At 52.9% G+C, this 22732-nt stretch overlaps 3 protein-coding genes across 8 annotated transcripts in view; all 3 read left to right on the top strand.

Moving 5' to 3' along the window:
• Nucleotides 1-22732, top strand: part of LOC123289590 (DNA dC->dU-editing enzyme APOBEC-3F-like) — a 46089-nt gene that overhangs the window by 11719 nt on the left and 11638 nt on the right. The window lies entirely within an intron of this gene.
• Nucleotides 78-6407, top strand: APOBEC3C (apolipoprotein B mRNA editing enzyme catalytic subunit 3C). Of its 4 annotated transcripts, none has more exons than XM_070506858.1 (4): nt 78-522; nt 2577-2733; nt 4004-4274; nt 5448-6393. In XM_070506858.1, exons 1-4 carry the CDS (start codon nt 182-184, stop codon nt 5762-5764), a joined length of 1086 nt encoding a protein of 361 aa, XP_070362959.1. In that variant the 5' UTR covers nt 78-181; the 3' UTR covers nt 5765-6393. The 4 variants fall into 4 exon arrangements, with proteins under 4 accessions (XP_070362959.1, XP_070362960.1, XP_044635545.2 ...); XM_070506859.1 differs by lacking the exon at nt 5448-6393 and adding an exon at nt 4495-4768 and having other exon boundaries at nt 131-522; XM_044779610.2 differs by lacking the exon at nt 5448-6393 and adding an exon at nt 4495-4768 and having other exon boundaries at nt 468-754.
• LOC123289584 (DNA dC->dU-editing enzyme APOBEC-3F-like) lies at nt 8831-22105 on the top strand. The gene is made up of 7 exons (XM_070506867.1): nt 8831-9235; nt 11305-11461; nt 12731-13001; nt 13223-13337; nt 20068-20224; nt 21495-21765; nt 21987-22105. Exons 1-7 carry the CDS (start codon nt 8895-8897, stop codon nt 22103-22105), a joined length of 1431 nt encoding a protein of 476 aa, XP_070362968.1. The 5' UTR covers nt 8831-8894.

Genomic DNA, 22732 nt, shown 5'->3' with positions numbered 1-22732 from the left:
AAGGAAGAGCAAGAGGGAAGGGTTCGCTTTGGAATACATCCATAAAATCGTGGTGGAGAACGTCTTGGGTCCCACACGGACCCGCTGGCTCTTCCCCTGATTGGCCGTCTCAGTGTGAATTGTTGGTGACAGCAGACACTCGTCTCTTCACTACCCCCCACCCCAACTCCGCCCCGTCCACATGGCTGCCCGGCAGTCTAGGGCAGACTCCAGGGGGCTCTCTGGCTGCTGCAGCTCATCTACTTTGATGCTCCCCCTGTCCGTGTCTCCTCCAAGGAGGGAGGCACCGAGGGGCATAGATGTGGGTGACACACCTCTTGATCAACTCAGTCATCAGTGGAGAGGCCTCCAGCCTGCCCCTCCCCTGAGGAGCCAGACTCTGTCCTGCTCTCTTCAGCCAGGGCCTGGCCCATCCCCCTCTCTGGCATCATTACTTTCTCTTTCCCTTTGCAACAGTGTTGGGTCCTGCCCCACAGACCGGCGAGCGCTGCCAAGAGGGAGGGCCCGAGAGAAGCAGAAAAGGTGGGTCAGAGGCTGAGGAAGTCTACCCGCCTCCCTAGGGCCCTCCTACCCCTGGTGCCTAAGCAGGAAGCAGGTGGGGCCTCAGCCAAAAGCCAAGTAGGTCACTCTCAGACAAGGGGCTTTGCTGAAGCAAACGCCTGGGAGACGAAATGGACCCCCAGCCCCCAAGGCAAAGGGCAGTGCTGGTTCAAAACTACTGAGGCGGGGGCTACGTCCAGGCTCCCAGGAACAGGTAAGTCAACAGCCCAGGAGGACGAAAGAAGGTGGATCTGAGCTCAGAGGAGCAAAGGCACCATAAGGCCTCCCACCAACCTCCCCAACTCCCAACTCCTAACCACCAACCTCCACTCCGTTACCGTAGCAGGAAGGGTGTGGGCCACCCCTCAGACAGCTGTGGGAGGACTCTCTCAGATCAGGGGCTTTCCCAAAGCTGGGAGAGGAGATGGAGCCTCAGCGCTGGGGACAAAGGGCAGGGCTGGACCAGCCTTCCCGGGAGGCTAAGCCAATGCCCAGATTAGGTACCACCGCCCCCTCTGTCCTGCTGTGCCCTCTTTCTGCAGCCCCTTCCTTTGTGGTGGGCCATGCTGTCCCTCTGTCCTCGGCCTCCTCCTCCTCCCCACTCCCAGCCTCGCTTTCTCTCCCTCTCTGGGCTCCTTGGCTGCAGGACCCACTGCCATCTGGGGTCTTTGCCCACTGCTGAGGATGCCCTCACTATTGCCTCTGAACTGATCCTTCCCACACCTCCACTCCCACCATTGGTCCTCCTGGCCCACCTCTGGGTCTGAAAGTCTGTCGGGCGGGGCTGTCCCCGCTGCCTGTGTGACCCTGCCCGCTCTGTGGGTCCTCAGGAAGTTCTGTGCTCTGTTAACACTTAGAATTTGGTCAAAGGATGATTGAAGCAGTTGGTGTATTTAGTTTAAAGCACTTTGATCGATTTCCTATAATATTTACACCATTATAAACATCAGGCGAGACTAGGTCTCTGAGGCGAGAAGATAAATGATCTCTTCCAAGGATACCTCAACTATGACCAGAAAAGTGAATGCAGACCGTTCATAAACAGACCCACAGGGGCCAGCCCAGTGGCGCAGCGGTTAAATTCGCACGTTCGGCTTATCAGTGGCCCGGGGTTCCCCCGTTCAGATCCCGGTTGCAGACATGGCACCCCTTAGCAAGCCTAGCTGTGGTAGGCAGACCACATAGAAAGTAGAAGATGGGCACGGTTGTTAGCTCAGGGCCCACCTTCCGCAGCAAAAAGAGGAGGATTGGTGGCAGATGTTACCTCACGGCTAATCATCCTGAAAAAAAAAAAAACATACCCACAAGCTAGGCACTCACGCTTCCCGTTTATAACTATGCCACTAATGGAAATTGGAGAAAAGATGCCACGATCGGGAGAAGCATTCTTATTTTTAAATCAAGTAGAAAAGAAAGCCACATTAAGACTGTGCACTGCTGTAAGGTCACATAACGGGACAGCTGGAAACGTCCTCGCCTGGACAGGGCCCAGCGCCATCACTTACTGGCCTGTGACTTGGGCAGGCTGCTCACCTCTCTGTGCCCTGGCTTCCTCCTCTATCAGGGAGGATGGCTCCCACAGGATTTGGGGAGGAGTGGGTGAGTTCAGATGCATAAAGCACGGAGAAGAGTAGCCTGAGCCTCTGAATTTAGGTGTTAACCTGATATTTTAAAAAAAAACACATAGGGGAAAAGTCAGCGATGAATGAAACTGAGGGGTTAAAAGCTATAATTTGGGGATAGAGCGGTTTTATTCATCTTTTCTGTTTTTCCGATGGGTTGGGAAAGGGTGGGCAGGAAAAGTGGGGGTGGAGTGTGCTGTTGGAAGGAGCAGAGCCGGGCCTGTGGGAGAGGTCACTCGTGCCTGCTGTCCCCGTGCCCCTCTCCCCTTCCCCTCCCCCAGTCTTCCTGCCAGGAAAGGCAGCCAGGAATGCTCAGGGCCCAGGAGGGCCCAGGGGCTGTGTCCAGGAGGCACCAGCCAGGGGGTGCCCCAGGCGGCACTCTCTCCATTTTCACTTTCCTCTCTTTTGCCCCAGAAACCCAATGGAGAAGCTGCATCGAAAGACCTTCTCCTTCCACTTCCGCAACCTGGAATTTGCCTATGGTCGGAACTGCTCCTACCTCTGCTACCAAGTGGAAGGAAGGTTGAGCGGCTCACCTGGCCTCTCTGAACAGGGCGTCTTTGTGAATGAGGTATGGCCTGGACGACACTCCCCTCACAGGCATGAGTTAGGCCCGAAGAGGATGCAGAAAAAATTCTGGGAAGTAAAATGCCAGATGGGGGGTTCTCAGTGGGGTATCCTTCTTTCCGCAACAACTTCGTAAATCCTCGGCCTGTGATGTCCCTGCTTGGCCCCCCGGGAACCTGCTACACCATTGCCTCTGGCTTATACCACAAGGCCTCTGGGCAGAGTCTGCTGATGACAAGGCTTGTCATCTGGCTTGGTCTCAGCAATCTTGGAGGCAAGAGTGTCTTTACAAAGTTCGGCCTGATGGACGCTTTCTCTGGCCCTGCTAACTTCCCTGCTGGGCGGGTCCTCCCCCAGCCACACCCCTGACTCCTCTCTGTCCAGGACCTGTGATCCCACAGGGAGAACCCACACCCTGGTCCTGCCTGTCTCCCAGCCCACTCCAAACCCGGGGCCCAGGTCTCCCTAGCTGACCACCGCAGAACCAGCAGTTACCAGATCGAGCCCACCCCCACCACGCGGCCCCCACGACAACCACTGACTGCTCCTGCGACACCTCCTACCACACGCCTGCCCTCTCTTCTCCATCCAGGAGAAACTGCAGGCTTTTCAGGACCTGTTTGGATGAGAGAGGAGTGATGGGATGGGAAGGCGCTCTAGCAGTATGATCCAATAGAAACATCATCAAGGTCACATAGATCATTCAACTTTTTCTTGCACCCAGTGTTCAAAAAGTTAAGAGAAACTGATCAAATTAATATTGAGAATGTATTCGGCAACATATCTAAGATATTATTTCAACATATAATTAATATGAAAATTCTTCGTCAGATACTTTACATTCTTTTTCTTACTAAGTCATTAAAATGAGATGTGTCTTCGCCACACATCTCAATTCAGAGGAGCCACCTTTCAAGTGCTCAGGAGATATGTGTGGCTAGTGGCTCTGCTGTGGGACAGGGCAGCTCTGTGGCCCTCTCCAGCAGACACAAGCCAGGACCCTAGGGGGCCTGGCCTGGAGCAGGTGCTCAGGATGCTTGTAGAATGAATGAAGGGGAGAGTGGCTGTTGGAATTAATGAATGAGTCCGAGAACGTGGGAAGGGATGACTACATAGACAAAGAAGAGAGGGGAGAGACGGAAAGAAGGGCTAAATCAATGAATCACACGCCCCTGGGACTCCTGAGCCCTCGCCCTCCCCGCTCCACCCAGCCCATGCCACCCCACCTGCTCAGGCAGCCAAGAGGGTCACCTTTGATTCTCCCTCCCTCCCAGGTCTGTGGCAAGACTCGCCGCCACGCAGAACTGTGCTTCCTCGATTGGTTCCACGACAGGCTGTCCCCTGACGAGTATTACCGTGTCACCTGGTTCATATCCTGGAGCCCCTGCTCGTACTGTGCCAGGGAGGTGGCCGACTTCCTGAAGCAGCACCGGAACGTCAAGCTGAGCATCTTTGCCGCCCGCCTCTACTATTACCGAGACCACGTGCAGGGCCTTCGAAGCCTGTGCAGCAGTGGGGCCCAGCTGGCCATCATGTTCTTCTGGGGTGAGAGCAAAGGGCGCTGGGGGCAGGGCTGTGGCGGGGGTGCCTAGCACGGGGTGGGGCACCTAGAATGCTCCCAGGGAGAGTGCATGGAGGAGAGCCTGGGAAACTGAGGCAGGACTGATGACACCTAGCAGGGAGACCAGACCCTGAGCGGGGAAGGACAGGAGAGAAAGGCCTCACAAGGCCAGGCCCTGACTGCCCCCTCCCCTCTTCATCTCAGATTTCAGATACTGCTGGGACAACTTTGTGTACAACAGTGGAAGGCCCTTCATTCCTTGGAAAAAGATTAATGTAAATTCTGATCTCCTGGCCACAAAGCTTGAGGACATTCTCAAGTGATCGCTTCCTCAACGTCCTGGCTCCGTCCTTTCCGCTGCTGAGTATCTGGAGCTGGTACCCTGACCTAAGGAGACCGGCCTACCTCAGAGATATTGCAAGCTTGCTTCCAGACCACCACAAAAAACCTAATATCACAATAAAGCGAGTCACGTGAACTTTTTGGCTTCCCAGTGCATATAAAAGTTATATATATATATAAAAGTTGTATTTAGGGCCTGGCCCAGTGGCTGATTGATTAAAGTTCTGGGTGCTCCACTTCGGTGGCCCGGGTCTGTGGGTTTGCATCCTGTGCACAGACATACTCCACTCACCAGCCATGCTGTGGCAGTGACCCACACAAAGAAAAATAGAGGAGGGTTGGCACAGATGTTAGCTCAGGGCGAATCTTCCTCAGCAAAAAAAAAGATATATTTATACCATACTGGAGTCTATTAAGTGGCAATAGCAGTCTGTCTTTAAAAACCCCAATGTATATACCTTAATTTAAAAATACTTTATTGCTCAAAAACGTTAACCATCCTCTGAGCTTTCAGTGAGTTGCAATCTTTTTGCTGGTGGCGGCTCCTGCCTCGACGTTGATGCCTCCTGATCAGGGTGGTGGCTGCTGGAGGCTGGGTGGCTGTGGCAACTCCTTGCAACGAGAGAACAGTGAAGTTTGCCGCATCGATTGACTCTTCCCTTCATGAACGATTGCTCTGCAGCACGCGATGCTGTTTGACAGCATTTTACCCACAGAAGAACTGCTTTCAAAACTGGAGTCGATCCTCTCCGACTCTGCTGCCGCTTTACCAACAAAGTTCATGGAATGTTCTAAATCCTTTCTTGTCATTTCAGCCGTCTTCACAGCGTCTTCACCAGGAGTGCACTCCACCTCACAAAACTGCTTCCCTTGCTCATCCGTGAGCAGCAACTCCTCAGCCGTTAGAGTTTATCACGGGATGGCGGCAATTCAGTCTCGTCTTCAGGCTCCACTTCTCATTCTAGTCCTCTTGCTGTTTCCCCTCCATCTGCATTTACTGCCTCCACTGGAGTCTCGAAACCCTCAGAGTCATCCACGAGGGCTGGAATCAAGTTCTTCCGAAGGTCACAGGCTGTGGATTCCGACCCATTCCTCTCGTCTTGCTGAGAATCGCAGATGTTCCTTTCTCTAATGGCCCTTTTGTTTCAATTATGTCCCACGAAGAAGACAGGGGCACCAGCTACCTTGAACTGGTGCAGACCAAACTGCAAGACTGACCCAGGTGAGGAAGAACCAGGCAGGACCCTAGAGTGACCTTTGCTTCATCGACACGGTAACACCCCCGCCATGTAGGGAGCAACAGCATGCTTTTAGGCACACAGGAAGCACGAATACCTAAGGAGCCTGCTCAAGCTTATGCCCACCCCTACACCTAACGACAAAACTTCCACGTTGAATATTCATTCCCCACCTCACATCAAAAGTACCTGCTTTCCATTACTCGGGGAGCCACGGCTTGGGAAACTGTGGTCTCCTTATTTGCTGCAAATAAAATTTACTTTGTGGGACAACTGCTCCTCGTGAAGGCTTTGACTTTGACTCACCAAGAAGCGAACTCACGTTGGTTGGTGACACAAACTCCATTTCATGCTCATATATGGACCTCTTCCCAGGAATCACAAATGTTCTTGATGACATCTGGATGGCGCATCCTTTCCAGAGGTTTTCAGTTTACTTTTCCCAAATCTATCAGAGGAATCAACAGCTATGGCAGCTGTAGCATCATGAAATGTGTTTCTTAAGTAATAAAACTTGCCAGTTGAAATTACTCCTTGATCCATGGGCTGCAGAAAGGCTGCGTGTTAGCAGGCATGACAACATTAATCTCGTTGAACATCTCCATCGGAGGTTTTGGGTGAGCAGTAATATTTTTAAAGGAGTCTTTTGTTTCTGAGCAGCCGTTCTCAACAGTAGGCTTAAAATATGCAGTAAACTGTGCTGCAGACACATGTGCTCTCGTCCAGGCTTTGTTGTTCCAGTGATAGAGCACAGGCAGAGTACATTTAGCAACAGTCTTAAGGGCCCCAGGACTTTCGGGATGGTAAATGAGCATCAGCTTCAGCTTAAAGCAACCAGCTGTCAGCCTCTAACAAGAGTCAGCCTGTCCTTTGAATCTTTGAAGCCAGGTGTTGGCTTCTCCTCTCTAGCTATGTAAGTCCTAGATGGCATCTTCTTCCTAGGTAAGGATGTTTCATCTTACATTGTAAATCTGTTGTTAAGTGTAGCCCCTTCGTGAATTATCTTACCTAGATCTTCTGGGAAACCAGCTGCAGCTTCTCCAGCAGCACTGGCTGCCTCTCCTCCCACTTCTATGTTATGGTGACGGCTTCTTTCCTTAAACCTCCTGAACCAGCCTCTGCTGGCTTCAGACTTTTCTCCTGCAGCTTCCTCCCCTCTCTCAGCCTTCACAGAATTCAAGAGGGTCAGGGCCTGGCTCGGGATTAGGCTTTGGCTTAAGGGAAAGTTGTGGCTGGTTTGATCTTCTATCCAGATGCTAAAACTTTCTCCATATCAGCAATCAGGCTGTTTCGCTTTCTTATCATCCGTGTGTCCATTGGAGTAGCACTTTTAATTTCCTTCAATAACTTTTCCTTGGCACTCACAACTCAGCTAACTGGTGCCACAGGCCTCGCTTTTGGCCTGCCTCGGCTTTCTACATGACTTGATCATTTCTAGCTTTCGATTTGAAGTGAGAGACATGCAACCCTTCCCTCCACCTGACCACTTAGGGGCCATTATGGGTTATTAATTGGCTAATTTCACTCTTGCTCCGTCTCAGGGAATAGGGAGGCCCGAGGAGAGGGAGAGAGGCAGGGGAGCAGGCAGGACACACAGAACATTATCAAGTAACTTCGCCATCTTATATGGGTGCACTTGGTGGCACCCCAAAACGACTACAAAAGTAACATCAAAGACAACTGATCACACATCACTGTAACAAACATAATAATTATGAAAACGTTTGAAATATTGCGACAATTACCAAAACGTGAAACAGAGACGCAACGTGAGCAAATGCTGTTGGAAAAATGGATCCCACAGACTTGCTCACTTCCAGATTGCCAAAAACCGTCAATTTGTAAGAAAGGCAGTATCTGCAGAGCACAATACAATGAAGTATGCCTGTATGTCATTTAAAATTGGTAAATAAGGAGGCACAAGCCACCCCCACGGGGTCAGCAGGTGGCTCCCTCAGTGTCTGACCTCCCCCTCTGGGGAAGTGAAATCCAGGGGTGGCTTTGACTCAAGGCGCAGCCTCAGTGCACCCACACAAAGGAAGGAGAGTCACAAGGTTTATTATTACTCGCAGGTCCCAGAAGCCAGGAGGTGCAAGGAGCTGGAGTCCTCTGTTCCAGGTCGTGAGTGAGCAGACCTCACTAACTCTTCATGGCCTTAAATCTAAGCAGCTGTTTTAGAAGCTTCCCGGGGAAAAGCGAAAGCACAGCAGGAACTGTGGCGGGCATCCCAAACTCAAGTCGTTATCTGAACGTCCAGTCCTTGTCCAAATGCGGGCAGGGTTGTCCTACTGCAAAATGCCTGTGCAGCAACTCAGAAAAACAAAGCTGTTCTTCTCATCACAGACACCTGCTTCCACTCCACACCTAGCCGGCCCTGGCATCCTCCACCTTGCCGCTCACTCCGTCATCAGCCCGCCACACTCTGCCCCTCCCTTATCTCCTTCCCACATTGCTGCCAGAGAAGCTCTGGGGGGATTCAGCCTAGGGATGGTGATGGTGAAAAAAACAATTGACAGTTAAGTTTCCGTTTAAATAAGTTTTTAGAAGAGAAGTAGGATAAGGTATGTGAGGATTGAGATGATCAGAGCTTTTCCAAAAAGCAGAATAGAAAACGGACGGTGGCCGAGAATCAGGTGAGAGACACAGCAGCTCAGGCACTCAAGGTCAAACAGGAGTGCACGCCTGGTTGTTTGGCCACAGAGCCGACTACCGTGCAAAGGCACCGGGGAAGATCTCAGTGGAGGTTCCAGACAGGGTGGCCTGGACCACGGCACAGCCAAAAGGGAGCAAGAGATCAGCCGGACGCAGTGGGATTCTGGGCAGGCAGAGGCAGAGGCAGAAGAAGGAAGAGCAAGAGGGAAGGGGTTCGCTTTGGAATACATCCATAAAATCGTGGTGGAGAACGTCGTGGGTCCCACACGGACCCGCTGGCTCTTCCCCTGATTGGCCGTCTCAGTGTGAATTGTTTGGTACAGCAGACACTCGTCTCTTCACTACCCCCCACCCCCACTCCGCCCCGTCCACATGGCTGCCCGGCAGTCTAGGGCAGACTCCAGGGGGCTCTCTGGCTGCTGCAGCTCATCTACTTTAATGCTCCCCCTGTCCGAGTCTCCTCCAAGGAGGGAGGCACCGAGGGGCACAGATGTGGGTGACACACCTCTTGATCATCTCAGTCATCAGTGGAGAGGCCTCCAGCCTGCCCCTCCCCTGAGGAGCGGGGCCTCTGTCCTGCTCTCTTCAGCCAGGGCCTGGCCTATCCCCCTCTCTGGCATCATTACTTTCTCTTTCCCTTTGCAACAGTGTTGGGTCCTGCCCCACAGACTGCGAGCTCTGCCAAGAGGGAGGGCCCCAGAGAGGCAGAGAAGGTGGGTCTGAGGCTGAGGAAGGCTACCTCCACCCCTCCGCCCCCGCACGGGCCCTCGCACCCCTGGTGCCTAACCAGGCATAGGTGGGGCCTCAGCCAGAAGCCAGGGAGGTCACTCTCAGATAAGAGGCTTTCCCAAAGCCAAGGTCTCGGGGAGCAGAGGGCCCTCCACCTCCCCAGGCAAAGGGCAGTGCTGGTTCAAGCGTACTGAGGTGGGGGCTATGTCCAGGCTCCCAGGAACAGGTAAGTCAACAGCCCGGGAGGACTAAAGAAGGTGGATCTGAGCCCAGAGGAGCAAAGGCACCCTAGGGCCTCCTACCAACCCCCCCCAACTCCCAACTCCTAACCACCAACCTCCACTCCGTTACCGTAGCAGGAAGGGTGTGGGCCACCCCTCAGACAGCTGTGGGAGGACTCTCTCAGATCAGGGGCTTTCCCAAAGCTGGGAGAAGAGATGGAGCCTCAGCGCTGGGGACAAAGAGCAGGGCTGTACCAGCCTTCCCGGGAGGCTAAGCCAATGCCCAGGATCAGGTACCACCGCCCCCTCTGTCCTGCTGTGCCCTCTTTCTGCAGCCCCTTCCTTTGTGGTGGGCCCTGCTGTCCCTCTGTCCTCGGCCTCCTCCTCCTCCCCGATCCCAGCCTCGCTTCTCTCCGTCTCTAGGCTCCTTCTCTGCAGGACCCACTGCCATCTGGGGTCTTTGCCCACTGCTGAGGATGCCCTCACTATTGCCTCTGAACTGATCCTTCCCACACCTCCACTCCCACCATTGGTCCTCCTGGCCCACCTCTGGGTCTGAAAGTCTGTCGGGCGGGGCTGTCCCCGCTGCCTGTGTGACCCTGCCCGCTCTGTGGGTCCTCAGGAAGTTCCGTGCTCTGTTAACACTTAGAATTTGGTCAAAGGATGATTGAAGCAGTTGGTGTATTTAGTTTAAAGCACTTTGATCGATTTCCTATAATATTTACACCATTATAAACATCAGGCGGGACTAGGTCTCTGAGGCGAGAAGATAAATGATCTCTTCCAAGGATACCTCAACTATGACCAGGAAAGTGAATGCAGACCGTTCTTAAACATAACCACAGGGCCATCCCGGTGGCACAGCGGTGAAGTTCGCACGTTCCGCTTCTCAGCAGCCCAGGGTTCGCCAGTTCAGAACACAGTTGCAGACATGGCACCACTCAGCAAGCCATGCTGTGGTAGGCGTCCCACATAGAAAGTAGAGGAAGATGGGTATGGATGTTAGCTCAGGGCCAGTCTTCCTCAGCAAAAAGAGGAGGATTGGCGGCAGATGTTAGCTCAGGGCTAATCTTCCTCAAAAGAGAAAAGAACATACCCACAAGCTAGGCACCCATGCTTCACGTTTATGACCATGCCACTAATGGAAATTGGACAAAAGATGCCAGGATTGGGAGAAGCATTCTTATTTTAAAATCAAGTAGAAAAGAAAGCCACATCAAGACTGTGCACTGCTGTAAGGTCACATAATGGGACAGCGTGAAACGTCCTCGCCTGGACAGGGCCCAGTGCCATCACTTACTGGCCTGTGACTTGGGCAGGCTGCTCTCCTCTCTGTGCCCCGGCTTCCTCCTCTATCAGTGAGGATGGTTCCCACAGCATTTGGGGAGGAGTGGGTGAGTTCGGATGCATAAAGCACGGAGAAGAGTAGCCTGAGCCTCTGAATTTAGGTGTTAACCTGATATTTTAAAAAAAAACAGATAGGGGAAAAGACAGCGATGAATGAAACTGAGGGGTTAAAAGCTATAATTTGGGGGTGGACGGGTTTTATTCAACCTTTCTGTTTTTCTGGTGGGTTGGGAAAGGTGGGCAGGAAAAGTGGGGGTGGAGTGTGCTGTGGGAAGGAGCAGAGCCGGGCCTGTGGGAGAGGTCACCCGTGCCTGCTGTCCCCGTGCCCCTCTCCCCTTCCCCTCCCCCAGTCTTCCTGCCAGGAAAGGCAGCCAGGAATGCTCAGGGCCCAGGAGGGCCCAGGGGGCTGTGTCCAGGAGGCACCAGCCAGGGGGTGCCCCAGGCGGCACTCTCTCCGTTTTCACTTTCCTCTCTTTTGCCCCTAGAAACACAATGGCGAAGTTGGATCCTGAGACCTTCTCCTTCCACTTCTGCAACCTGGAATTTGCCAATGGTCGGAACTGCTCCTACCTCTGCTACCAAGTGGAAGGAAGGTTGAGCGGCTCACCTGGCCTCTCTGAACAGGGGGTCTTTGTGAATGAGGTATGGCCTGGACGACACTCCCCTCACAGGCAGGAGTTAAGCCCATTGAGGATGCAGAAAAAATTCTGGGAAGTAAAATGCCACATGGAGGGTCCTCAGTGGGGTATCCTTCTTTCCACAATATCTTAGTATATCCTCGGCCCGTGATGTCCCTGCTTGGCCCTCCTGGAACCTGCTACGCCATGGCCTCTGGCTTATTCCACAAGGCCTCTGGGCAGAGTCTGCTGATGACAAGGCTTGTCATCCGGCTTGGTCTCAGCGATCTTGGAGGCAAGAGTGTCTTTACAAAGTTCGGCCTGATGGACGCTTTCTCTGGCCCTGCTAACTTCCCTGCTGGGCGGGTCCTCCCCCGGCCACACCCCTGACTCCTCTCTGTCCAGGACCTGTGATCCCACAGGGAGAACCCACATCCTGGTCCTGCTGCCTCCCAGCCACATCCAAACCCGGGGCCCAGGTCTCCCTGGCTGACCACCGCAGAACCAGCAGTTACCAGATCGAGCCCACCACCACCACGCGGCCCCTACGCCAACCAGTGACCACTCCTACGACACCTCCTACCACACGCCTGCCCTCTCTTCTCCATCCAGGAGAAACCGCAGGCTTTTCAGGACCTGTTTGGGGGAGGGAGGTGTGATGGGATGGGAATGCACTCTAGCAGTATGATCCCATAGAAACATCATCGAGGTCACATAGATCCTTCAACTTTTTCTTGCACCCAGTGTTCAAAAAGTTAAGAGAAACTGATCAAATTAATATTGAGGATGTATTAGGCAACATATCTAAGATATTATTTCAACATACAATTAATATGAAAATTCTTCGTCAGATACTTTACATTCTTTTTCATACTAAGTCGTTAAAATGAGATGTGTCTTCGCCACACATCTCAGTTCAGAGGAGCCACCTTTCAAGTGCTCAGGAGACACGTGTGGCTAGTGGCTCTGCTGTGGGACAGGGCAGCTCTAAGGCCCTCTGCAGCAGACACAAGCCGGGATGCTACGGGGCCTGGCCTGGAGCAGGTGCTCAGGATGCTTGTAGAATGAATGAAGGGGAGAGTGGCTGTTGGAATTAATGAATGAGTCCGAGAACGTGGGAAGGGATGACTACATAAACAAAGAAGGGAGGGGAGAGAGGGAACGAAGGGCTAAATCAATGAATCACACGCCACTGGGACTCCTGAGCCCTCGCCCTCCCCGCTCCACCCAGCCCATGCCACCCCACCTGCTCTGGCTGCCAAGAGGGTCCCCTTTGCTTCTCCCTCTCGCCCAGGTCTGTGGCGACACTCGCCGCCACGCAGAACTCTGCTTCCTCGATTGGTTCCACGAGAGGCTGTCCCCTGACGAGTATTACCATGTCACCTGGTTCATATCCTGGAGCCCCTGCTCCTACTGTGCCAGGGAGGTGGCCGACTTCCTGAAGCAGCACCGGAACGTCAAGCTGAGCATCTTTGCCGCCCGCCTCTACTATTACCGAGACCATGTGCAGGGCCTTCGAAGCCTGTGCAGCAGAGGGGCCCAGCTGGCCATCATGTTCTTCTGGGGTGAGAGCAAAGGGCGCTGGGGGCAGGGCTGTGAGGGGGGCGCCTAGCACGGGGTGGGGCACCTAGAATGCTCCCAGGGAGAGTGCATGGGAGGAGAGCCTGGGAAACTGAGGCAGGACTGATGGCACCTAGCAGGGAGACCAGACCCTGAGCGGGGAGGGACAGGAGAGAAAGGCCTCGCCAGGCCCGGCCCTGACTGCCCCCTCCCCTCTTCATCTCAGATTTCAGATACTGCTGGGACAACTTTGTGCACAACAGTGGAAGGCCCTTCATTCCTTGGAAAAAGATTAATGTAAATTCTGATCTCCTGGCCACAAAGCTTGAGGACATTCTCAAGTGATCGCTTCCTCAACGTCCTGGCTCCGTCCTTTCCGCTGCTGAGTATCTGGAGCTGGTACCCTGACCTAAGGAGACCGGCCTACCTCAGAGATATTGCAAGCTTGCTTCCAGACCACCACAAAAAACCTAATATCACAATAAAGCGAGTCACGTGAATTTTTTGGCTTCCCAGTGCATATAAAAGTTATATATATATATATAAAAGCTATATTTAGGGCCCGGCCCAGTGGCTGATTGGTTAAAGTTCTGGATGCTCCGCTTCGGTGGCCCAGGTCTGTGCATTTGGATCCTGTGCACAGACATACTCCACTCACCAGCCATGCTGTGGCAGTGACCCACACAAAGAAAAATAGAGGAGGGTTGGCACAGATGTTAGCTCAGGGCGAATCTTCCTCAGCAAAAAAAAGATATATTTATACCATACTGGAGTCTATTAAGTGGCAATAGCAGTATGTCTTTAAAAACCCCAATGTATATACCTTAATTTAAAAATACTTTATTGCTCAAAAACGTTAACCATCCTCTGAGCCTTCACCGAGTTGCAATCTTTTTGCTGGTGGGGGCTCCTGCCTCGACGCTGATGCCTGCTGATCAGGGTGGTGGCTGCTGAAGGCTGGGTGGCTGTGGCAACTCCTTGCAACGAGACAACAGTGAAGTTTGCCGCATCGATTGACTCTTCCCTTCATGAACGATTGCTCTGCAGCATGCGATGCTGTTTGACAGCATTTTACCCACAGAAGAACTTCTTTCAAAACTGGAGTCGATCCTCTCCGACTCTGCTGCCGCTTTACCAACAAAGTTCATGGAATGTTCTAAATCCTTTCTTGTCATTTCAGCCGTCTTCACAGCGTCTTCACCAGGAGTGCACTCCACCTCACAAAACTGCTTCCCTTGCTCATCCGTGAGCAGCAACTCCTCAGCCGTTAGAGTTTATCACGGGATGGCGGCAATTCAGTCTCGTCTTCAGGCTCCACTTCTCATTCTAGTCCTCTTGCTGTTTCCCCTCCATCTGCATTTACTGCCTCCACTGGAGTCTCGAAACCCTCAGAGTTATCCACGAGGGCTGGAATCAAGTTCTTCCGAAGGTCACAGGCTGTGGATTCCGACCCATTCCTCTCGTCTTGCTGAGAATCGCAGGGGTTCCTTTCTCTAATGGCCCTTTTGTTTCAATTATGTCCCACGAAGAAAACAGGGGCACCAGCTACCTTGAACTGGTGCAGACCAAACTGCAAGACTGACCCAGGTGAGGAAGAACCAGGCAGGACCCTAGAGTGACCTTTGCTTCATCGACACGGTAACACCCCCACCACGTAGGGAGCAACAGCACGCTTTTAGGCACACAGGAAGCACGAATACCTAAGGAGCCTGCTCGAGCTTATGCCCACCCCTACACCTAATGACAAAACTTCCGCGTTGAATATTCATTCCCCACCTCACATCAAAAGTACCTGCTTTCCCTTACTCGGGGAGCCACGGTGTGGGAAACTGTGGTCTCCTTATTTGCTGCAAATAAAATTTACTTTGTGGGACAACTGCTCCTGGTGAAGGCTTTGATTTTGACTCACCAAGAAGCGAACTCACGTTGCTTGGTGACACAAACTCCGTTTCATGCTCATATTTGGACCTCTTCCCGAAGATCACAAATGTTCTTGATGGCATCTGGAATGGCAAATACTTTGCAGAGGTTTTCAGTTTACTTTTCCCAATCTATCAGAGGGATCAACAGCTATGGCAGCTGTAGCCTCATGAAATGTGTTTCTTCTTAAGTCAGAAGACCTGCCAGTCGAAATTACTCCTTGATCCATGGGCTACAGAATGGCTGCGTGTTAGCAGGCATGACATCATTAATCTCGTTGAACATCTCCATCGGGGGTTTTGGGTGAGCAGGTGCGTTGTCAACGAGCAGTAATATTTTTAAAGGAGTCTTTTGTTTCTGAGCAGCTGTTCTCAACAGTAGGCTTAAAATATGCAGTAAACTGTGCTGCAAACACATGTGCTCTCGTCCAGGCTTTGTTGTTCCAGTGATAGAGCACAGGCAGAGTACATTTAGCATCATTCTTAAGGGCCCCAGGACTTTCGGGATGGTAAATGAGCATCAGCTTCAGCTTAAAGCAACCAGCTGCGTCAGCCTCTAACAAGAGTCAGCCTGTCCTTTGAATCTTTGAAGCCAGGTGTTGGCTTCTCCTCTCTAGCTATGTAAGTCCTAGATGGCATCTTCTTCTTAGATAAGGATGTTTCATCTTACATTGGAAATCTGTTGTTAAGTGTAGCCCCTTCATGAATTATCTTAGCTAGATCTTCTGGGAAACCAGCTGCAGCTTCTCCAGCAGCACTGGCTGCCTCTCCTCCCACTTCTATGTTACGGAGACGGCTTCTTTCCTTAAACCTCCTGAACCAGCCTCTGCTGGCTTCAGACTTTTCTCCTGCAGCTTCCTCCCCTCTCTCAGCCTTCACAGAATTGCAGAGGGTCAGGGCCTGGCTCGGGATTAGGCTTTGGCTTAAGGGAAAGTTGTGGCTGGTTTGATCTTCTATCCAGATGCTAAAACTTTCTCCATATCAGCAATCAGGCTGTTTCGCTTTCTTATCATCCGTGTGTCCATTGGAGTAGCACTTTTCATTTCCTTCAAGAACTTGTCCTTGGCATTCACAACTCACCTAACTGGTGCAACAGGCCTGGCTTTTGGCCTGCCTCGGCTTTCTACATGACTTGATCATTTCTAGCTTTCGATTTGAAGTGAGAGACATGCAACCCTTCCCTCCACCTGACCACTTAGGGGCCATTACGGGTTATTAATTGGCTAATTTCACTCTTGCTCCGTCTCAGGGAATAGGGAGGCCCGAGGAGAGGGAGAGAGGCAGGGGAGCAGGCAGGACACACAGAACATTATCAAGTAACTTCGCCATCTTATATGGGTGCACTTGGTGGCACCCCAAAACGACTACAAAAGTAACATCAAAGACGACTGATCACACATCACCGTAACAAACATAATAATTATGAAAACGTTTGAAATATTGCGACAATTACCAAAACGTGAAACAGACATGCAAAGTGAGCAAATGCTATTGGAAAAATGGAGCCCACAGACTTGCTCAATTCCAGATTGCCAAAAACCTTCAATTTGTAAAAAAGGCAGTATCTGCAGAGCACAATACAATGAAGTATGCCTATATGTGATTTAAAATTGGTAAATAACGGGGCACAAGCCACCCCCACGGGGCCAGCAGGTGGCTCCCTCAGTGTCTGAGCTCCCGCTCTGGGGAAGTGAAATCCAGGGGTGGCTTTGACTCAAGGCACAGCTTCAGTGCACCCACACAAAGGAAGGAGAGTCACAAGGTTTATTATTACTCACATATCGAGAAGCCAGGAGGTGCAAGGAGCTGGAGTCCTCTGTTCCAGGTCGTGAGTGAGCAGACCTCACTAACTCTTCATGGCCTTAAATCTAAGCGTCTGTTTTAGAAGCTTCCCGGGGAAAAGCGAAAGCACAGCAGGAACTGTGGCGGGCATCCCAAACTCAAGTCGTTATCTGAACGTCCAGTCCTTGTCCAAATGCGGGCAGGATTGTCCTACTGCAAAATGCCTGTGCAGCAACTCAGAAAAACAAAGCTGTTCTTCTCATCACAGACACCTGCTTCCACTCCACACCTAGCCGGCCCTGGCATCCTCCACCTTGCGGCTCACTCCGTCATCAGCCCGCCACACTCTGCTCCTCCCTTATCTCCTTCCCACATTGCTGCCAGAGAAGCTCTGGGGGGATTCAGCCTAGGGATGGTGATGGCGAAAAAAACAATTGACAGTTAAGTTTCTGTTTAAATAAGTTTTTAGAAGAAAAGTAGGATAAGGTATGTGAGGATTGAGATGATCAGAGCTTTTACAAAAAGCAGAATAGAAAATGAACAGCGGCCGAGAATCAGGTGCGAGACACAGCAGCTCAGGCACTCAAGGTCAAACAGGAGTGCACGCCTGGTTGTTTGGCCACAGAGCCGACTACCGTGCAAAGGCAATGGGGAAGGTCTCAGTGGAGGTTCCAGAAAGGGTGGCCTGGACCACAGCACAGCCAAAAGGGAGCAAGAGGTCAGCCGGACGCAGTGGGATTCTGGGCAGGCAGAGGCAGAGGCAGAAGAAGGAAGAGCAAGAGGGAAGGGGTTCGCTTTGGAATACTTCCATAAAATCGTGGTGGAGAACGTCGTGGGTCCCACACGGACCCGCTGGCTCTTCCCCTGATTGGCCATCTCAGTGTGAATTGTTGGTGACAGCAGACACTCGTCTCTTCACTACCCCCCACCCCTACTCCGCCCCGTCCACATGGCTGCCCGGGAGTCTAGGGCAGACTCCAGGGGGATCTCTGGCTGCTGCAGCTCATCTACTTTGATGCTGCCCCTGTCCGTGTCTCCTCCAAGGAGGGAGGCACCGAGGGGCACAGATGTGGGTGACACACCTCTTGATCATCTCAGTCATCAGTGGAGAGGCCTCCAGCCTGCCCCTCCCCTGAGGAGCGGGGCCTCTGTCCTGCTCTCTTCAGCCAGGGCCTGGCCCATCCCCCTCTCTGGCATCATTACTTTCTCTTTCCCTTTGCAACAGTGTTGGGTCCTGCCCCACAGACCGGCGAGTGCTGCCAAGACGGAGGGCCCCAGAGAGGCAGAGAAGGTGGGTCTGAGGTTGAGGAAGGCTACCTCCACCCCTCCGCCCCCCCCCCCCCAGGCCCTCGCACCCCTGGTGCCTAACCAGGCAAGAGGTGGGGCCTCAGCCAGAAGCCAGGGAGGTCACTCTCAGATAAGGGGCTTTCCCTAAGCCAAGGTCTCGGGGAGCAGAGGGCCCCCCACCTCCCCAGGTCAAGGGCAGTGCTGGTACAAGCGTACTGAGGTGGGGGCTACGTCCAGGCTCCCAGGAACAGGTAAGTCAACAGTCCGGGAGGACGAAAGAAGGTGGATCTGAGCCCAGAGGAGCAAAGGCACCCTAGGGCCTCCTACAAACCCCGCCCCCAACTCCTAACTCCTAACCACCAAACTCCACTCCATTATCGTTATCGTAGCAGGAAGGGTGTGGGCCACCCCTCAGACAGCTGTGGGAGGACTCTCTCAGATCAGGGGCTTTCCCAAAGCTGGAAGAGGAGAGGGAGCCTCAGCGCTGCGTCAAAGGGCAGGGCTGGACCAGCCTTCCCGGGAGGCTAAGCCAATGCCCAGGATCAGGTACCACCGCCCCCTCTGTCCTGCTGTGCCCTCTTTCTGCAGCCCCTTCCTTTGTGGTGGGCCCTGCTCTCCCTCTGTCCTCGGCCTCCTCCTCCTCCCCACTCCCAGCCTCGCTTCTCTCCCTCTCTGGGCTCCTTGGCTGCAGGACCCACTGCCATCTGGGGTCTTTGCCCACTGCTGAGGATGCCCTCACTATTGCCTCTGAACTGATCCTTCCCACACCTCCACTCCCACCATTGGTCCTCCTGGCCCACCTCTGGGTCTGAAAGTCTGTCGGGCGGGGCTGTCCCGCTGCCTGTGCGACCCTGCCCCCTTTGTGGGTCCTCAGGAAGTTCCATGCTCTGTTAACACTTAGAATTTGGTCAAAGGATGATTGAAGCAGTTGGTGTATTTAGTTTAAAGCACTTTGATCGATTTCCTATAATATTTACACCATTATAAACATCAGGTGAGACTAGCTCTCTGAGGCGAGAAGATAAATGATCTCTTCCAAGGATAGCTCAACTATCACCAGAAAAGTGAATGCAGACCGTTCTTAAACATACCCACAGGGGCCAGCCCGGTGGCGCAGCGCTTAAGTTCGCAGGTTCCGCTTCTCAGCGGCCCTGGGTTCGCCAGTTCAGATCCCGGTTGCAGACATGGCAACGCTCAGCAAGCCATGCTGTGGTAGGCAAACCACATACAAAGTAGAGGAAGATGGGCACGGATGTTACCTCAGGGTCAGTCTTCCTCAGCAAAAAGAGGAGGATTGGTGGCCGATGTTAGCTCAGGGCTAATCTTCCTCAAAAGAGAAAAAAACATACCCACAAGCTAGGCACCCATGCTTCACGTTTATAACCACGGCACTAATGGAAATTAGAGAAAAGATGTCGCGATCGGGAGAAGCATTCTTATTTTTAAATCACGTAGAAAAGAAAGCCACATCAAGACTGTGCACTGCTGTAAGGTCACATAATGGGACAGCGTGAAACGTCCTCGCCTAAACAGGGCCCAGCGCCATCACTTACTGGCCTGTGACTTGGGCAGGCTGCTCACCTCTCTGTGCCCTGGCTTCCTCCTCTATCATGGAGGATGGCTCCCACACAATTTGGGGAGGAGTGGGTGAGTTCAGATGCATAAAGCACGGAGAAGAGTAGCCTGAGCCTCTGAATTTAGGTGTTAACCTGATATTTTAAAAAAACGCATAGGGGAAAAGACAGAGATGAATGAAACTGAGGGGTTGAAAGCTATAATTTGGGGGTGGAGGGGTTTTATTCATCCTTTCTGTTTTTCTGGTGGGTTGGGAAAGGGTAGGCAGGAAAAGTGGGGGTGGTGTGTGCTGTTGGAAGGAGCAGAGCCGGGCCTGTGGGAGAGGTCACCCGTGCCTGCTGTCCCCATGCCCCTCTCCCCTTCCCCTCCCCCAGTCTTCCTGCCAGGAAAGGCAGCCAGGAATGCTCAGGGCCCAGGAGGGCCCAGGGGCTGTGTCCAGGAGGAACCAGCCAGGGGGTGCCCCAGGCGGCACTCTCTCAGTCTTCACTTTCCTCTCTTTTGCCCCCAGAAACCCAATGGAGAAGTTGGATGCCGAGACCTTCTCCTTACACTTCCTTAACATGGAATTTGTCTATGGTCGGAACTGCTCCTACCTCTGCTACCAAGTGGAAGGAAGGTTGAGCGGCTCACCTGGCCTCTTTGAACAGGGGGTCTTTGTGAATGAGGTATGGCCTGGACGACACTCCCCTCACAGGCAGGAGTTAGGCCCTTTGAGGATGCAGAAAAAATAGAGGGAAGTAAAATGCCAGATGGGGGGTTCTCAGTGGGGTATCCTTCTTTCCACAACAACTTCCTAAATCCTCGGCCCGTGATGTCCCTGCTTGGCCCTCCTGGAACCTGCTACGCCATGGCCTCTGGCTTATTCCACAAGGCCTCTGGGCAGAGTCTGCTGATGACAAGGCTTGTCATCTGGCTTGGCCTCAGCGATCTTGGAGGCAAGAGTGTCTTTACAAAGTTTGGCCTGATGAACACTTTCTCTGGCCCTGCTAACTGCCCTGCTGGGCGGGTCCTCCCCCAGCCACACCCCTGACTCCTCTCTGTCCAGGACCTGTGATCCCACAGGGAGAACCCACACCCTGGTCCTGCCTGCCTCCCAGCCCACTCCAAACCCGGGGCCCAGGTCTCCCTGGCTGACCACCGCAGAACCAGCAGTTACCAGATCGAGCCCACCACAACTGTGTGGCCCCCGCGCCAACCACTGACCGCTCCTGCGACACCTCCTACCACACGCCTGCCCTCTCTTCTCCATCCTGGAGAAACCGCAGGCTGTTCAGGACCTGTTTGGGGGAGGGAGGAGTGATGGGATGGGAGGGCGCTCTAGCAGTGTGATCCCATAGAAACATCATCGAGGTCACATAGATCCTTCAACTTTTTCTTGCACCCAGTGTTCAAAAAGTTAAGAGAAACTGATCAAATTAATATTGAGAATGTATTCGGCAACATATCTAAGATATTATTTCAACATATACTTAATATGAAAATTCTTCGTCAGATACTTTACATTCTTTTTCATACTAAGTCGTTAAAATGAGATGTGTCTTTGCCACACATCTCAGTTCAGAGGAGCCACCTTTCAAGTGCTCAGGAGACACGTGTGGCTAGTGGCTCTGCTGTGGGACAGGGCAGCTCTGTGGCCCTCTCCAGCAGACACAAGCCGGGACCCTACGGGGCCTGGCCTGGAGCGGGTGCTCGGGATGCTTGTAGAATGAATGAAGGGGAGAGTGGCTGTTGGAATTAATGAATGAGTCCGAGAACGTGGGAAGGGATGACTACATAGACAAAGAAGGGAGGGGAGAGACGGAAAGAAGGGCTAAATCAATGAATAACACGCCCCTGGGACTCCTGGGTCCTCGCCCTCCCCGCTCCATCCAGCCCCTGCCACCCCATCTGCTCTGGCAGCCAAGAGGGTCCCCTTTGATTCTCCCTCACGCCCAGGTCTGTGGTGACACTGGCAGCCACGCAGAACTCTGCTTCCTCGATTGGTTCCACGAGAGGCTGTCCCCTGACGAGTATTACCATGTCACCTGGTTCATATCCTGGAGCCCCTGCTCCTACTGTGCCAGGGAGGTGGCCGAGTTCCTGAAGTGGCACAGGAACATCAAGCTGAGCATCCTCGCCGCCCGCCTCTACTATTGCCGAGACCACGAGCAGGGCCTTCGGAGCCTGTGCAACAGTGGGGCCCAGCTGGCCATCATGTTCTACCGGGGTGAGAGCAAAGGGCGCTGGGGGCAGGGCTGTGGCGGGGGTGCCTAGTACGGGGTGGGGCACCTAGAATGCTCCCAGGGAGAGTGCATGGGAGGAGAGCCTGGGAAACTGAGGCAGGACTGATGACACCTAGCAGGGAGACCAGACCCTGAGCGGGGAAGGACAGGAGATAAAGGCCTCGCCAGGCCCGGCCCTGACTGCCCCCTCCCCTCTTCATCTCAGATTTTAGATACTGCTGGGACAACTTTGTGTACCATCATGGAAGGCACTTCATTCCTTGGGAAAACATTAATGTAAATTCTCGTCTCCTGGCCACAAAGCTTGAGGACATTCTCAAGTGAGCGCTTCCTCAGCCTCCTCGCTCCCTCCTCTGTGCTCTCCGCTGTTGAGAAGGTGGAGCTGTGACCCTGACCTAAGGAGACCTTCCTACCTCGTCTGGCCTGTCCCTGCTGCCTGTGGGAGCCTGCCCCTCTGTGGGTCCTCAGGAAGTTCCGTCCTCTGTTAACACTTAGAATTGGATGAAAGGATGATTGAAGCAGTTGGTGTATTTAGTTTAAAGCACTTTAATCGATTTCCTATAATATTTGCACCATTATAAACATCAGGCGAGACTAGCTCTCTGAGGCAAGAAGATAAATGATCTCTTTCAAGGATAGCTCAACTATGACCACAGAAGTGAATGCAGACCATTCTTAAACATACCCACAGGGCCAGCCCGGTGGCCCAGCGCTTAAGTTCGCAAGTTCCGCCTCTCAGAGGCCCGGGGTTCCCCGGTTCAGATCCCGGTTGCAGACATGGCACCACTCAGCAAGCCATGCTGTGGTAGGCATCCCACAAAGAAAGTAGAGGAATATGGGCACGGATGTTAGGTCAGGGCCAGTCTTCCTCAGCAAAAGGAGGAGGATTGGTGGCAGATGTTACCTCAGGGCTAATCTTCCTCAAAAAAAAATAAGCATAGCCACAAGCTG

The sequence above is a fragment of the Equus asinus genome, chromosome 4 (genome assembly GCF_041296235.1).
Source record: "Equus asinus isolate D_3611 breed Donkey chromosome 4, EquAss-T2T_v2, whole genome shotgun sequence".
Taxonomy (NCBI): domain Eukaryota; kingdom Metazoa; phylum Chordata; class Mammalia; order Perissodactyla; family Equidae; genus Equus; species Equus asinus.
The sequence above is the reverse complement of the archived record's forward strand: the minus strand, read 5'-3'. Positions and strand labels throughout refer to the sequence as shown.

Excerpts from the sequence above, each read along its gene's own strand:
- APOBEC3C (XM_070506858.1), top strand. The coding sequence starts at position 182 with ATGGCTGCCCGGCAGTCTAGGGCAGACTCCAGGGGGCTCTCTGGCTGC. Across the intron at positions 523-2,576 it reads GCCCGAGAGAAGCAGAAAAG|AAACCCAATGGAGAAGCTGC; the intron begins GTGGGTCAGAGG and ends CTTTTGCCCCAG. Across the intron at positions 2,734-4,003 it reads AGGGCGTCTTTGTGAATGAG|GTCTGTGGCAAGACTCGCCG; the intron begins GTATGGCCTGGA and ends CCTCCCTCCCAG.
- LOC123289584 (XM_070506867.1), top strand. The coding sequence starts at position 8,895 with ATGGCTGCCCGGCAGTCTAGGGCAGACTCCAGGGGGCTCTCTGGCTGC. Across the intron at positions 20,225-21,494 it reads AGGGGGTCTTTGTGAATGAG|GTCTGTGGTGACACTGGCAG; the intron begins GTATGGCCTGGA and ends CCTCACGCCCAG. Across the intron at positions 21,766-21,986 it reads GGCCATCATGTTCTACCGGG|ATTTTAGATACTGCTGGGAC; the intron begins GTGAGAGCAAAG and ends TCTTCATCTCAG.